General features: G+C 40.2%; 1 protein-coding gene across 5 annotated transcripts in view; it reads right to left on the reverse strand.

The window, feature by feature from the left end:
* Positions 1 to 205: 205 nt before the first annotated feature.
* The window catches only part of PLEKHA8 (pleckstrin homology domain containing A8), a 57,209-nt gene continuing 41,505 nt past the window's right edge, over positions 206 to 15,909 (reverse strand). For 4 of the 5 annotated variants that reach the window (XM_045508097.2, XM_045508096.2, XM_010971410.2 and 1 more), the window contains 2 exons: positions 11,495 to 11,556; positions 206 to 6,079 (listed from right to left, as the gene is read on the reverse strand). In XM_045508097.2, coding sequence (XP_045364053.1) covers positions 5,882 to 6,079; positions 11,495 to 11,556 — 260 coding nt within the window. In that variant the 3' untranslated portion in view covers positions 206 to 5,881. The remainder of the gene's footprint in view (positions 6,080 to 11,494; positions 11,557 to 15,909) is intronic. The other variant, XM_045508100.2, reaches the window with a different exon arrangement.

Consider the following 15,909-nt stretch of genomic DNA (forward strand, 5'->3'; position numbering starts at 1 on the left):
CCCTTGTGCCTCAGTTTTCTCATCTGTAACTTAAGGACAGTAATAATACTGGCCCTGTAGAGTGATTAGGAGGATTAAATGTGTCAATAGTTGTAAACAGCTTGGAATGATGCCCAGAAAATAGTATATGTTCCATAAATGATACTTACTATTGGCATATTCAATTAAGCAGAAACCCAAACAAAAGTCTTTGAAAAACACTTGATAAAATTCTTTAAAAATAAGTTTATTATAACTAACGAATATAAAATCTGACAGATGTCTTCAAACATTTTTGCAAAAAAAGTAAATCCCTCCCTTATTTCCCCCTCCCCACAAGATACAGAGTAATAACTTGGACAGAGTTTTACATGAAACCTAAACATGAAATTTTCATTCATCAGTTGCTCCTCCAGGCGCCAACACATTATATTCTAAGTAAAAGTCCATCAGAATTAAGAAAGCAACAAACCACTTGCTTTCTGGTGTCATTATAAAGCTCATTCGTAATGTTGAAGGACAAAAACCATAACAGAAGACGGCACATGACAGATATTCAAAGTGCATGGATCTATGAAACCACAAACATTCAAGATAAGAATACTGGGGGTGGAATTAAATGTTGACTTAAAGAAGTAATCCAAGGAAATCTATGTACATTGTAGCCTTTGGCATCTGGTCTAACGTGTTTCTTCTTTAGAGACATCATTCTGTCCATCTATTAACCAGATTAAATCAACCATAACACATGTCTCATCTGACACAGATTGTCTACAGCCAATTTCACATGAGGTAGTTGGGCTGTTTACTGACATTCTAGTGAAACTGTCATGACACAGGGGACACATCAAACATGCCATGAGACTGGCTCATTAGCCTTCTGGGAAGCAACAGAATTACTCCTAGATCACCCTTCTTGTCACCACTGACTCCTTACATACCTATAACTAGACACACAGGCACAGGAGTCTGTGTGGCTCTCTGTGCAGCTTTGCAGGGGATACCAACCATCCCAGGGTAGTTTCTGTTTATAAAGCACAGGGAGGAAATACTGACCACACTTTAAAATATATAAAGTAGAAAGGATGGCGCTTAAAACAAGCAAGATCTCTTTCTTGTGTTCTCACATAACTTAGCTGGAAATGTGCTTCCTCTGAAAGAGAAGTGATTTAAAGGGTAACCAAAGAATCTTCAAACTTTTGCATTGCAGAGTAGTGGTTATGTTTTTTCCTTTTAATGAAAGGCTATGTAAAACAGTGGAGAAGAAAGATCGATGCATGCATCAACCGTACTGCCAACGACAGCTTCATCGTGCCCCGAGTGCCGCGATGCAGCAGTGCAACGAGAAATCATGCAGATGGCCTCTGTACACAGGCTACTGCCTATGCCGGATTGGGACTGAGGACATTTCTAGGAGGTCTAGAGGACCGGATGCTCGTGGAATTGCTGAAGGACCCTAACACCCTTGTAATAGATAAGCAGTCTTAAAATACTATTAGACAGCGGGTATTTTTATGTCATTATTATGAACCCCTGAGTAAGCAACTGCAGACCACAAAGGGCTGTGCCGAAGCAGGGTGTGTTTCTACTCTGTGCACGTCACAGGGACACAGGCTGCCTTACACCCTGAAGCCTGTGCACAGACTCCACCACATCACAAAGAGCGTTGAGTCAGGCCCTCCAAGACCAAGCACATTAGCTCAGTTAATAGATCGATGGCTTAAAATATATTGTATTTATAAATTCTAAATTTAAAAGTTTTTCAAAGGTTGATAGTTCACCCTCAAAAGAGAAATGAAACATGAGGGCAGGGAAGATGAAGAGTTGTAAAACCTATGACTAAAATCAGAAGCAACTGATTTTAATTGATGATTCAGAAATGCACCATTATGTAACCAACTTCTTGAAGACATGGTCGTTTAGAAAAAAAGAACATACAAATTTTCTGTCAGAAACTTTCCAAAATCACATCATTTTGTATTGGTCATGACCCTCTGACTCTCCCTACTGACTTAAATGGTATTTCTTCATACAAATTGTTTTCACAATCAGATTAAGTTTCCTTAATACGCTACCTCTTGCTCCAGCTTTTACTTATTTTAAATTTAATAAAGAAAACTATATTTATTGGTCCCTAACATGTATTTTTCTTAATTAAAAAGTTTTTTGAATACAAAATTGAGAGCATTAACTTTTTGGATATATACATAAACGCAATTAATAATCAGAAAGAGAAGACTGCAAAACTTTCCAGCAGAACTCATCTAATAACAGATCACCTTTACTAGATGCCACACACCACGGCGGTCACCTGTTTTACAGCTGCAAATGCGAACAGGGGTTCTTTAAGAAGCTCCTGCAGCCTGGGAGGGGAACAGAACGCCCATAGACAGGGCACCTGACCCTGGCTAGGCCTGTACCAATGCTCCGTATATGTGCCCCAGGTGCTGCTGAGGAACGGAGCATAACAGCTAGAGGAGGGACGCTCTGGCACTCTGCTGGGCCACTGCTGGCCATCGAGAGGAGCAGAGGAGAGGAGAGAAAAGCAGCAGGGCTGAACTGTGGAGTTCAGATAGCCCTCTCCGTGGACTATGACATTTGGGGAGGATTTATGTGCAGAATGACATGCAAATAATGACGACAATGTGCCTTGCGCTACTACATACCCATTCTAATCAACACTATCTTTCAAAGTCAACTTCCTGGGGACTGATACGCTCAACATTCCGAGAGCCCCACTTCTAGAACTCCCTGTGGAGCGGGATCAAGAGGTGATGAGAAAAATCGCCTTTACCTCGTAGTCACAGGTTGGTTTCGTCCCCAAAAGGTATCCCTCTAACTTTTTTGCCAAGATTAGCTATAATGAATTACATTTACTTTCAAAAGACAAAAAATTGCCATCACTGAAAGGATTTTGTTTGGTGTGACAAATACCCACTGATCCCTTCTAAGTGTAAGGCCTTGGCTTCTGCAGTGGGGAGAAGTGCAGATATGATGAAATTCTGTGGACAGAAACACCTTGAAAGGGGTCGTCCAAATGTTACGTAGCTTGTACTGATATCTAGAAGACATGCTGCCTTTCCTTGACGAGCTCTCAAAAGGTTGCTATAGAAAAGGAATCCTAAAAATGTCTGAGCAATGAGAGCAAGGTGATTACTCTGCCAACAAATGTACTAGCGTTTTCCCACCTCCTCTCACTGTCAGGGGGAAAGAAAGCTTAGACGGCCCAGGAATCTTGGAGGATTATAGAGAGAAAGCCTTAACTATCCTTTCTCTTTGTCCTCTTCTTAGATAGTAACTACAAATTAGCACAGATGATGACTTTAACTAAGATGGAGAAGCAAATACTGTAGGTCCAGGAGGAAGCTCTGACTGTGCTGGGCTTCAGGTCAAGTTGTATTTATCATCTACTGTGAGGTTCAGTTTCCAGAGCTTTACACATCTTAGGCAAACTTAATATGCTCCAGTGAGGAAAATACCTACCAAAAATACTGCCCCCTTTCTGTAGGGCTGGAAACGTACTGAGTAGAAAGCATAACTTATTCAAGTTATTCAAGCTACTCTGATCTGGGTTCCCAATGATCCCAGATAATCTGAAACCCTTCTTTCCCAGAAAACTGGGTCATGCACACCAAGACAGTACCTATGTAAACGTGAAAAGGCCACGCTGAGCAGCTTGCTTTCTGTGTGTATTCAGAATCTCGGTGGGAAATCTGAGGTATTTTCAGTGTGCTCAGCCCTTCCCAAGAGACCACACAGGTGCACCGGAGGTGACGGAGAGCATGAGCATCTGCTCAGAACGGTCACACTTCACAACACTGACAACTCTCCTGGCGGCATCCCACCCACTGGCACAATGCCTAATGCGTCTTCATTTAAGGCAAAACAAAGGATGGCAGCCTTTTCTTCTTCCCTTTTAGGAGGCTGTGTCAGGGCAGGAGGTCTAAAGTACTCTCTAGTCCTGCCATCACACTCACACCAGCCAGAGGAGGAGAGCCGCACTCATTACTCATGCGAGTAGGGGAAGGCAGCACACACACCTCAGTAGCTGCCAACAGCCAGTGCTGAGACACAAAAGAATCAGCATCACTTTAGCACCCCTTTCTCCCCAGCCTTAAAACGTCTGAGGTTGCTTTTCTAAATGTAAGCATTTCCAGAAATCCTTATGGAGCAGAGTACCTACTTCGTTAATCTGAGCTACAGAAATGTCCATTTGTTTAAAGACAGACAAAAGACAAAGTCAACACCCCTCCCTACATTAACCTCTCATCTGAGGAGAGGGTTCTCTTTGCCCTTGGAACACCATCACTGTGCCCCTCAAAGGGACTCACCTTCTCCCCTGGTAACCCCTTCATGCTGGAACTTCCCTTTCCGCTGCTATAAGCCAGGACCCTCTGATGGGGAGGGCATCCCTGGAAGCTTGGCCTACTGAGAGGCTAGGGCCACAGGCCTGGCATCACACTATTTAGGAGAACCCTACACAGGTTGTTTTACAAGGCTTAAATCCTACCTTTAAACCCTGACATGGTCCCAAAGCTTTTGAGACTGATAAGCAGCTGCACTTAGCTCGCTCTGCACTCACTGCTGGTGACTGAGCCGAGACTGATCGGGGAGCACGTTCAGAACGTGGTCCCTGAAGGCAACACCGAGGCCTGCGGGCTGGACACCGAGGCTGGTTCAATTAAGAAAGATGCTGAGTAAGCTTGCTCCACTTCTCACTCTCCCTTTGACTACTTTATATCAACTATTGCTTCTTCCTCTTTGAAAAAAACAGCGTATCATTTAGTTCATGCCGAAGACTGGGAATTCTGTAATCTAAAATTCAGTCTTGTGGTTCTTCAACCCTGTGTACACAAGAATCACGTGGGAAGTTTACTCAAATTCAGGATTTATTATCCAGAGTCCCATTCCCACAATTCTAGTCCTTCAGGTTAAGATAAGACCTTGGAATTTGCTTTCTGAACAAGCGCTCCATGTGATTTTGATGCAGAGGTGGTCCAGATCACACGTGGAAGTCATCTGGTTCTTTTATTTAGCAGCTGTGTGACTGTGAGTAAGTTCCTCAATCTCTAAACCTTACTTTCGAAATTGGGTAATAATCCTTGAATGTCATGGTTTTGCTGTGATGTCCAACTGAGAGGATACAGGAGAAAGCATGCTGGCAAAAGGTGTGCACTAGATAGGGGTCACCTCAGATGATCAGTCCCACCCCTCCCGTACTGTCCTCCAGCAGGAGGACACCACTCATCTCTTCGGAGCAATGGTCTCCTGGCCCATAAACAGAGAGGGCACTGCTGTTTATGTCGTCCACCTCCCACATGGGCATGGTCACACCAATGCCCTGGACGTCCTGACGACACAGGCTCTACTGGCCCACAGAGCCACAGAGAAGAGGTTCTTTAAAGAATGTCTGCGAATAGCAAACTCTGCATTTCAACAGCTGTAACAAAGGGGCTTAGCTCCCTCTAAATTTTTAGGCTAGCTGTAAACTGACTGAAACACTGGCTATGAGTTACAGTCCTTGATAAAGAATTTGCTCATTTTCAACTTGGGTTTGGGTGGCCCATTAAAACCAAGAGCTAAAAACAAAACAAAACACAATACTAACAAATTCATTTGTCAAATCTGCTTGTACAACTTGCTGTTCGAGTCTATGAAACAGCTATGATTTGGTTTCCACAAGGCCCTCTGAACTGAAATAGATAGCACCTTGATTTTTAAACACATAAAACACATATGCACTTAAAAATTATATATAAAAGCACTAGGCTTTGCCTCCTCTCCATCCCCTCAAATCAGGGATTGGAGAGGGTGGAAGCTGCTGCTGGAAATTAAGTAGGGCAACAAAACACTTTAGCAAACTTTATTCCCTGAAGTTAGAGGCGGCGCTGTCCTCCAGACGTCATACCACCTCGTCAGACTCCAGTCCGTGGACCTCATATAAAGTGTCCAGTATTGCCAGCTGCTTTTCCATGGCAGGGAGGTAAAGGCTGAGGTCCCTCTGCATCCCAACACTGAAAGCTGCTTTCTGGTGGTCACCTTCCTTTATGGTTAACGCAGCCACAAAATCTTCATAGGATGGAGCTGCTCTCAGAGCTAACTGCAAAAGAATTGCCCGTGAGAATCTGCACCACATCTCTTGCAGACTTTACTCATGCACAAGAGCATGCGTGCACACACGCTCACACACATGCACAGAGCTGAGGAGAGCAAGAGAGAGAAAATAGGAGTATATCCTTTCAATTCGTGGACTCTAAAATTATGTTTCAAGCACCAAATCAAATAATATCAAGGCTAGAAGAAGCGAGTGTGTACTTGGGCCATCTTGAGGATGAATAATGCCATCACATCAGGGAATGCTGAGAAGAAGAGTTAGAGAAAAGCCCTCTTCTCATTCACAGTGATCTAGACTCCTCCCCTGAAGTGCTCAGAATTACCTGTATGCATGGTGCGACCATTGCCTTTGTTTGTACATGGCCGGCCTTGCAGGGTGCCTCACCCTATTTGTGTCTCATCTCCATATACTTTCTTTGCATATCTCCTATTTCCCCCTACATGGGTAATATTTCCTTTTTGTATTCTTGAATATTTTCTAAAAAGGAAGGGGACTAACATTTGTTGTTTGCTTGTGCACTGATGCTTTAACATATTTTATCCCAGTTAATCTCTGTAAGAACCCTGTATAATTTACATTCCTATTTTTCAGGTGGGTATCACACAGCTAATGAGTGCCAGGGCCAGGATCTGAACTTAGGATCATCTCAATGCTTTTTCAACCATACCACCAACCACTCTACTTCCCTGATAGAAGATTTCCTAAGCTCCTTATAGCTCCCCTCCCTTTGCAGGCCAACTGTTCTGTAAGCTTGCTAAAATCTGCCATCTGGCATCTCTTGGGTTGGATCTGCTGAGATCTGTGGAGACTTTTTGGAATCTTGAATTATCATTCTGCAGTTGCTTTCTTGAGCTTCCTTATATTGAAAGTCTTTGAGAATCAACCCTCCCCCTTTTTGCAATTGGAAAGTGGCATTACCATGCAGTGGTTAAAGCACAGGTGTGGGTGAGGAGACCTGGACTTGAATCTCAAATCTTTTGCATATTAGCTTGAAGAATTTAAGCAAGGTATTTAAAATCCTACAACCTCAGTTTCCTCGTCTGTAGAAGAGGACCGGTACCACTTTCCTTACTTGAGGGATTAATGGGACATGTGGGATGTGTTTATTCTACTGGCACATAATAAATACTCAAATTGCAGTAGGGGTACAAGGGGGCAAGCAGAGAACGAAGGGAAAGCTACTGTCCAAAAATACAGTGTGAGAACATCTCCCAGAACTGAAGGACATGAGTCTCCAGATTTAAAGACCTACCCAAGTGCTCAGCAGAATGAATCATAAAGACCGAAAGGAAAACATGGTGAAATTTTAGAATGTGGGATAAAGAACAGATCCTAAAAGCATCTAGAAGGAAGTGAGGAATAGTTTATACCACAGTGGAACAGGAAGTAGCATGACATTAGATTTTAAGTAACGCTGGGAGCTGGAGGACAACAGAGGAATGCCTTCAAAGTTCTGAGAGAAAATTACTATCTACCTAGAATTCTACACCAGCCAAAACAACACTCTAGGAAAAAAAGGGCAGAATAAAGGCATTTTCAGGCATGCAGGAACTCAAAAATTTAGCTCCCTTGCACCCTTCTTAGGAAGCTACTCATGTAAGGATACCATCAAAAAGAGGGGTTAGATCAAGAAACAGGAAGTCACAGGACCTGGGAAATGAAGACAGGATGAGGTGGGGGTTCAGTATAGGAAAACTTGTCAAGAAACATCCTAGGGTAATAGCAGTACAACAATTCAGACTGGAATAAGAGTTTAGGAAGCTCTGGAATGGAAGACTCCAAGAAAAAAATAACAAAACCTGATAACATTTGTGAGCTCAGAATGACGGTTATTTGAGAGATCTGATGGTGTGGGGAAAACCAGAAAACTCACATAAGAAAGAACAAAAAGTCACAGAATTTTGGGTCATTACCATAATGTTAACTTGTGATATAAAGGGAGTGTGGAGGCAGAAGAGCTGAGGTTGTGAGGTCTAAGAGAGCTAAATTCTGATCCATAACAGAAAGTCAACATTAATTAAATTTGATAAACTAATTAAAATTAGGAAGTCCACAAATAATAGTAAACAGTTTTAGAAGTACAGAGGTACTGGAATAGCCAAAGCAGTTTTAAGTAGCAGCCTTTTTCAGAGAGTCTGGGAAGTACAGAACAGAAGGTAGGGACTGCTATTTTTATTATAACCTTTTTGGACTTTGTGATTAAAAACAAAACTAAGCAAAACTCTATGTACATTTGTTTAAGTAAAATAAAATTTTTTTAAAGTTTCTCCAGAGTGGAGCCCAGGACTGTGTATTTTTCAAAGGTTCCTAGGGGACTGTGATGCAGTCGAGCCTATTTGGGAAACAATGACAGAACTCAATTGAAGAGGAAGCCCCAAAGAGGAAGAGCCTGGACTGGGCATCAGTTCCATAGATCATAACTGTTTGAAGATGAAAGTTCACACTACTTGGCTGGTAAATAAGTCAAATTCCTTGAGTGTAAAAGATGTTCCCCTGAGCAACCAAGATCAGTTAAATGAATTTGGCCCTGCTTATTGTAATTAGCACATTAGAAAACTCAGTAAGCTTTCCAAAGTAGGGATGACTTGGAGAACAATAGGAGAGAGGCTGAGAGGGTCTGTCTAGTTCCTCTACTGATAAGGCTGTTGCCAAATGCTGAACATAATCTATTTTCTTAAAAACTAGCAACTTTAAAAATTACTGACAATATCAAGAATCTTCAACTTGTTCTTACTCTATAACTTCGGGTGTGTTACTTCACCTCTTTGTGTTTCAGGTTTGTCTTTAAACAGGGAAAGTAAGAGAATGTGCCTCAGAGTTACGAGATTAATAACTTCACGTAAGTAAAGCACTTAAAACATCTAGTGACTGGTAAGTGCTCCAATTCTAAGTGGTGGTTGTAGTTCTTGGTATTAGACACAGCAATTCTACTTCTAGGAACCTATTTTGAGGAAATAAGAGTTTTAGTCAAAAATGCATACAAACAGATGTTGTTTTATCTGTAAAAACAAACTTAAAGCAGCTTAAATTTCCAACATAGAGGACTGGGCAAATAAATTATGGTACCTCGACACTAGGGAAATATTATGCAGTCCCTAAAAACAAGTGGGAAAGACTACAGCTAACAATGCTGTTGGACATATAGCAAAATTGTTGAGAGAGTAAGTTCTAAGAGTTTACTTCACAAGGAAAAATTTTTTTCCTTTTCTTTCTTCCTTTCTTTCTTTCTTTCTTTCTTTCTTTCTTTCTTTCTTTCTTTCTTTCTTTCTTTCTTTCTTTCTTCCTTCTTTTCTTTTCTTTTCATTGTATCTATATGAGAAGATGGATGTTAGGCTAACCTATTGTAATCATTTCTCAGTATGTGTAAATCAAACTATCAAGCTGTATGTATTAAATATACAATAATGTATGTCAATTATTTCTCAATAAAACTAGAAAAAATTAAAAATAAAAAAGTGGGAGAAAAGAATACAAAATGATACTACCAGCTAAATGTCAAAAAATTTATATGCATAGACAGTAAATATACAAAATAAAAATAATTATACACATAATTTAAACATGTAGATATAAAAATAGACATCTATAAATAGATATATATTTATATAAAAATATAAAATGAAATAGAACAATATTGAAAGGAATATATAAAAATATTTGAAAATAAGAGCTAGGAAGGTAAAACACAAAAATGTTAAAAAATGATTATCATAGAGTGGTGAAAATATGGACAATTTAAACTTCTCCCCTTCCTATTCTTATATGATTTCTAAAAGTTTTTTACAATGAATCTAAATTACTGTATATTGGGGAAAATGCTATAAGTTAAAAAGTTTTTTGATACTCATGTTTGTGACAAATTTTGTTATAGCTGCATCCTTGTTGGCAACATCTCTTGGATCATCACTATTTTAGGATCAAACTCAGCCTTCTAAACTGAAAAAAAAAAAACAAAACAAAACCCCAAACTACATTTACGTTTCTTATAAAGCGTACAACTCAATGATTTTATGCTGTGTCATCTAACCAAGGGAACTTGGGTGTCAGGCACCTGCAAGCAATCACAGTATTTACTCAGGGAGATCAATGAATGTAGCAGCATCCTCTACTTAATTTCTCCCTGGCAGCTTCTCAGTTATTCTGTCTTCACTGTAGAGAGCTGTGATGTGGGCGATAAGCACCAGCCTTGGAGACAGCAACCTGGGCTCTGCCACTGCCTCACTCTGGGACTGGAACTAACAGTTCTGAACTTGTAAAATAGTGGGACTTAATCCTGAGGATTGCCAAAGATAATGAACACAGAAGTACCTGGCACAGTGCCTGATACACAGTAAGTGTCCAACAGCCACATGGTAGCTATTACTGTTATTAAACATGCATTGAAGGTAAGCGTGAGCCGTTTGTGGCTGCAACTGGCCTGGCTCCTATTCCAGTGAACAGTAGGATGGAGCTAGTCATCTCTATGCTTTCAGAGGTTTCACTTTCACTAAAATTTGATTTCTTCCATGGTAAATTCTTCCCACTTTCTTTATCTGCCTCCTAATAAATCATGACCTAAACAGTTCTTACGTTAGGCAAATGATGTCTCCCATGCTTTAAATTAGTAAACGACATCATTCTGGAGGCTGTTTTGAATCCCTGACCTTCCCCAAAACACTCTCATTCTATGGCATTTCCTATTGTACCACTACATAAGACTCCGTCTTTTCATGGCTGCATCTAAGGCTGACCCCTCCCCAGACAGGAGGATCACAGAGTATTACTGCGGACATAAAGGGGACATCTATTCCTGCTACTTTACAAAGCAGGCTAAGTGATCTGTCTAGGGGGCTAGGATTCCCAAGTGTGTGTTCATCCTAGGTCACGCAGGGAAGGAGGCAGTGGTAGGTAACAGGGGCTAAAACATATGAATACAAACACCTCCACAAAGAAAATAACAGGGTGAGAAGAGATTTCCTAGCCCTAGCCACTGGCAACCCAGGTCAGTTAATATTTGAGAAAAAAATTCAATTTAGGAAAAAAATATCTACTAAAATCTGAGAATTAACAGGACTGACTACAGGCAGCAGAGGGAGCTATGGGCTTGAAACTGCCACCAGGTTCCCTTCAAAGGGTGAGCATCTGGCAGCTTCCTGCACTGACACTCTTCACTGCCCTATCAGACAGGCACCCACTTTCGAGACAAGTCTCCACAGGAACTGGGTAAGGTGACGCACACTCTGTCTCGCCTCACCTTTCAATGCCAACATTTCCACCCAACAAAAGACCTACAGACTTAAATGAAATAAGCAACTGTTTGTTCTTACTCTCAAAAACAAAGCAAACAGAAGCACCACACAATACAAAGCAAAACAACTAGCCATGACCATGAGAACATTAGGAGGCAGAAAGCTTACTTACCGCAAAAACCCCTCGAACTACCCAGCCATGGTGTTGCCGTAACGTTTTACCATATGCATTATCTTGAAGAGAAGAAAAACTCCATGAGGAACAATTTCATTAGAATTTGACATGCTATTTTTATCATGTCCTTTCTAATGTATGTAGTAGCACATTCCTCCTGGTATTAGAAACTGATGAAAAAACTTGAATTACAAGATCATTTATCCCACAGGTCCTGAGTAGGAAAATAGTCTGCACAGATTTTTAAAAGAAAAATTGGTATTTCCATTCTTACTCTGAGTCAGAATATCCAAACTTCAGCTTATTACCATAGTTGGAAAATTCAGTATAAATATGCCAAGTAAAGAGGGAAGAAAGGATATTAGAGAATAGAGACTAAATACAATTTAAAAAATACACCATAAAAATATAAAAACACAGTTCCTTGAAATGTTGGGTGACCCAGAGCCAGTCCCTTCGCCAGCCTCTTTAACCATCTGTTCCTGCTTTGTAAAATGATCTCTAAGGTTCTCTTCGAATCTAACATTCTATTGTGGGATGTCAAATGTTTGTCCCAGATGTCCCTATGACCCTGATATACAGTATTAAAGCTAGAAACCTTTAAAATCATTATGGAAAGAGTGGCTTGAAATTATTAAGCTAGTTATAAATTAACTGATGAGGCCGATTAATAAAAATCATTCATATCCTTGTCTTTAAAGATAAAAAAACTATTACCTTTGCCCGAATGTGTTTTAAGAGATTTAAAAACTGCTATATAATTTTAATTACAAAAAAAAATCTCAAGAATAAGATGACTGCATTTTATGCAAGGGATGTGTTCCCGAAGGCTTTGAATAATTCAATATATGCAAAATTCAAAACTGATTTTTCTATAGGAGTAAAGGCACTCTCAGGAGGCACAGCTCTACATCACCTCTACATCACAGCGCATTTTTATTTCAATCCTCCATTTTATTTTCTCAGCGTCATCTCCAGTGGTCTACAGAGTGCTCACATTCCTCAATTACAGCACAGAGTGTCATGGGGGTTGTTTGACCTTTGTCATGTTTTACCACATCTAAATTTTATTCCAAGCTTATTTATTTTCATGTGCTAGCTTCAGCACTGGTATAAGCACCACCACCATTTAATCAATGACTGGGAGACACTATAGTAGAATATAAAAACATTTTAAATTATAACAAGATCAGATGTTAAAATAACAAAAAAGCAAGCACCGAAACCACAACCACAAGTTCCTATGTAGTAAAAAAAAAAAAAAAAAAAAAAAAAATGTAGTTCACAGAACACTGCCAAAGGACATCAGGTATCTGCATTTTACTGGGCAAAATGGTGCTGCCATGTGGTTTACAGTTCATACAAGCCCTCTAGCTATGAAATGATGAAATTCTTGTCCACTTCTATTTTTAAAATTTGGGTGAGGTTTTATTGATACTTTAGCATACCATACTATCAATTTTACATAATTTAAGTTTGCATAAAGTACAATTGTATTTTATATAAAAGAAGACTGTACATTTGAAATATAACAGATTTCCCTGGCTATCTAAAGTTTTAGAAACAGGTTGAAATGCCAGCATCCAGTGTGGTAAAGCTAAAGCAGAAATGATAAAAATCAGTAAATTCAAGTGGAGAAAGGACTCTTACAAACAGTCTAAAGGAGAACTCAAGATTAAATTTAACCTTTTTCTTAGGAGAACAGTCTGAATAGACTACGGCATTGTCAAAGATACAAGTCTTCAACGTAAGCCACACTTAAAACCTATCCAATTCTCTGAGGGGACAGATGGTATCAGGGACACTTCAGATGGTATGGAAGACCTCAGTGAAGAAACGGTTGCTAGCACACAGTGTATAGTGTAGACAGGCAGAAATACCAGGCACCGTGTCTGAGGTAAATCAGCAAGACAGTCAACCTTCCAGCCATCTAAGAAGCCATGTGAGCTGGCAAGATAGTGTACAGATCCACGGAAAGCATCCTGAGGTGACTTACAGAGGTGAGATAGTGGGAACACTTTCTTGTGATCCTAATCCAGGCAAGGTATTAAATGCTATTAAAAGTAAACAGATGAAATTCAGTGCCATTAAAACCTGCTGGTGGACATCCATGATGGAACAGCTGCTCCATTCACCCAGAATTTAGTGAGAGTCTACCACACACTCCATACTACGCAAGGCAGCAGGGATCTTTGGGTGATTTGAACTCAGTCCCCTGCCCTCAGGAAGTTCACTGGCTTATAAGAGAGCCAGCCTTTGACAAATCACTATTATGCAAATTGTCAACTGCTATAATAGAGATCTGTACCCAGTGCTACAGGAATGGAAAGAGAGAGATAAATCCAGCTTCGGAGTACAGGGAACAAAGATAATTCTCCAAAGGGGTCTCAAAGGCTGGGTAGGGCAGAGAAAAGGGTGGGGGCCAGGGCTTCAGACAGAGGAAGCTACATGGAGTTGTGAGAGATGGTGGCATGAAGGGGAAACAGGGCTGAAGATCACTGGGCCTGGAGCCAAATTGTGAGCACCTTTTGATGCCATGTCAAGGATCTGAACTTCCTACCTGAGGCACAGTGGTAATTTAAAAAAAAAAATACTTACTGCTTTTTTTTTTTTTTCCTTTCTGATTTCACAAATACTGCATGCTCATTGTTAAAAATATGGAAAATACAAAAAGGGAGGAACTAAAGAAACCTGTAATCATGCCTCCCAGAGATAACCACAATGGAAATTCTGGAGGCATATTTCCTTAAGTCTTTTTTCCTATACACACAGTATTATTTTCTTCTACTAACAGTCATGATCACCCTGATCTGGAACTGTGGTAAGGAAATAAAAAGAGAGACACATTTCTTTACGGTACGCAGCAAACATCGCTGACTGCTGTCCTGGTCTCTGAGCCTTCAGCTCAAGCTCACGTGGCAGACAAAGTACCTGTTATATACGGGCTCTGGATCAGGTGTGACTCCAACCTTACAGACTTTCTACTTTTCTTACACTTTGCCAGTGAAGTCAACCATTCAAAAAGGCCCAGAAACCTTCCTGCACGTCTCCTTCTATGGGACAGCAGAAAAACAAGGATGCTAAGAGTCCAAATAGCATGGGCAGCCTGGTCTAAGGAAGAGTGTTTGTGCAGCAGCACAATCCAGGCCCTTCTAGGCGGCGGCTGTCTGTGCTGTGCCTGCACCTAGCCGAAGACGAGTCCCACCAGGCAAAACGCGGGCCGAGCAGTCTAATGAGAGAAGAGGGAGTCCGAGAATTTAGTCTGGGTCCTGACCCAGACCTAGGAAGGCCACTGCTGCAATTTAAAACCAACAAATAAAATAAAACTCGTTAAAAAAAACAAGAAAAGAAAAAGACCTGACAAAAGTCCTTAGCTGACTTCTAGGGCTGCAAATATCTCTGCCACGTGATGCTGCATTAAAATAAAATGAAGTCTAAGCCTGACCTATTTTGGTTACCTAGAGAAGATTAGATAATGAAATACATTAATCTTCACTGAAATACCCACTCATTATCATAATGCATGTTCTATAATCTGGAAGTATTTTTGGCCTCTGAAAGACATAAATGATACCCTTCTCCCAGTTCTTTGAGATGTGTCAGTTCCTTAGAAACAGAGTCAAAATTTCTGAGTAGGAAGTATTAATAGGCACCTTGCCTAATTCTCTTCCTTTTACAAATGAAAAAATAGAAAACCCAAAGAGATCATTACTTGCCCAGGTCACAAAGCTAAAAAAAATGAGAACTTGGGGCATTCTTGTCACATTAAACCATTCTGACAAAAACTAATGTTTATTCTTTGTGACAATATAAAATAATGAAAAATTTTAAATGTGCCTTTTTCTAGCCATTTTTTGAAAAAATTGGAATCTTATTCTATTTATGGAAACAACACACTGATTTCTTTACTAGTTACTTGGAAACTTTCTCAGGTATTTAGAGATTATGCCTAAACCTGTTACAGCATCTGAGCGAGAACACTTTCCATTACTATTAGTGGATAACTATTCTGTCCAGGAACAGAACATACAACAGTGTCTCTCTATTGTAAATCTAGAATCAGTAAGGATTTGTAAAGTTCCTTTGGGCTGTAAGACAGGACAAAGGAGAAACACAAATCGAAGTTTTAGGAGAGAGCTTGGGAAGTAGATAAGCAAAGCCAGAAAAGGTGGAATCAATCATTCACTGAGCCCAGGAAACCATGATCATCTCAGCTTTGCAAATGAACTAAACTAGGCAGTCCTTAGGCAAGAATCAGGAACCAAGGAAGGTCTGAAAATGACTAAGCAGTGAATAAATCTGAAAATACTCGGTGAAAAAGGAAGAATGTGTATAGTATGACACCATGTACGTGAGTTTAAAATATGCAATACAATATTAGGTACTGTTTATGGATATATATATATAGTAAA

The sequence above is a fragment of the Camelus bactrianus genome, chromosome 7 (genome assembly GCF_048773025.1).
Source record: "Camelus bactrianus isolate YW-2024 breed Bactrian camel chromosome 7, ASM4877302v1, whole genome shotgun sequence".
NCBI lineage: Eukaryota > Metazoa > Chordata > Mammalia > Artiodactyla > Camelidae > Camelus > Camelus bactrianus.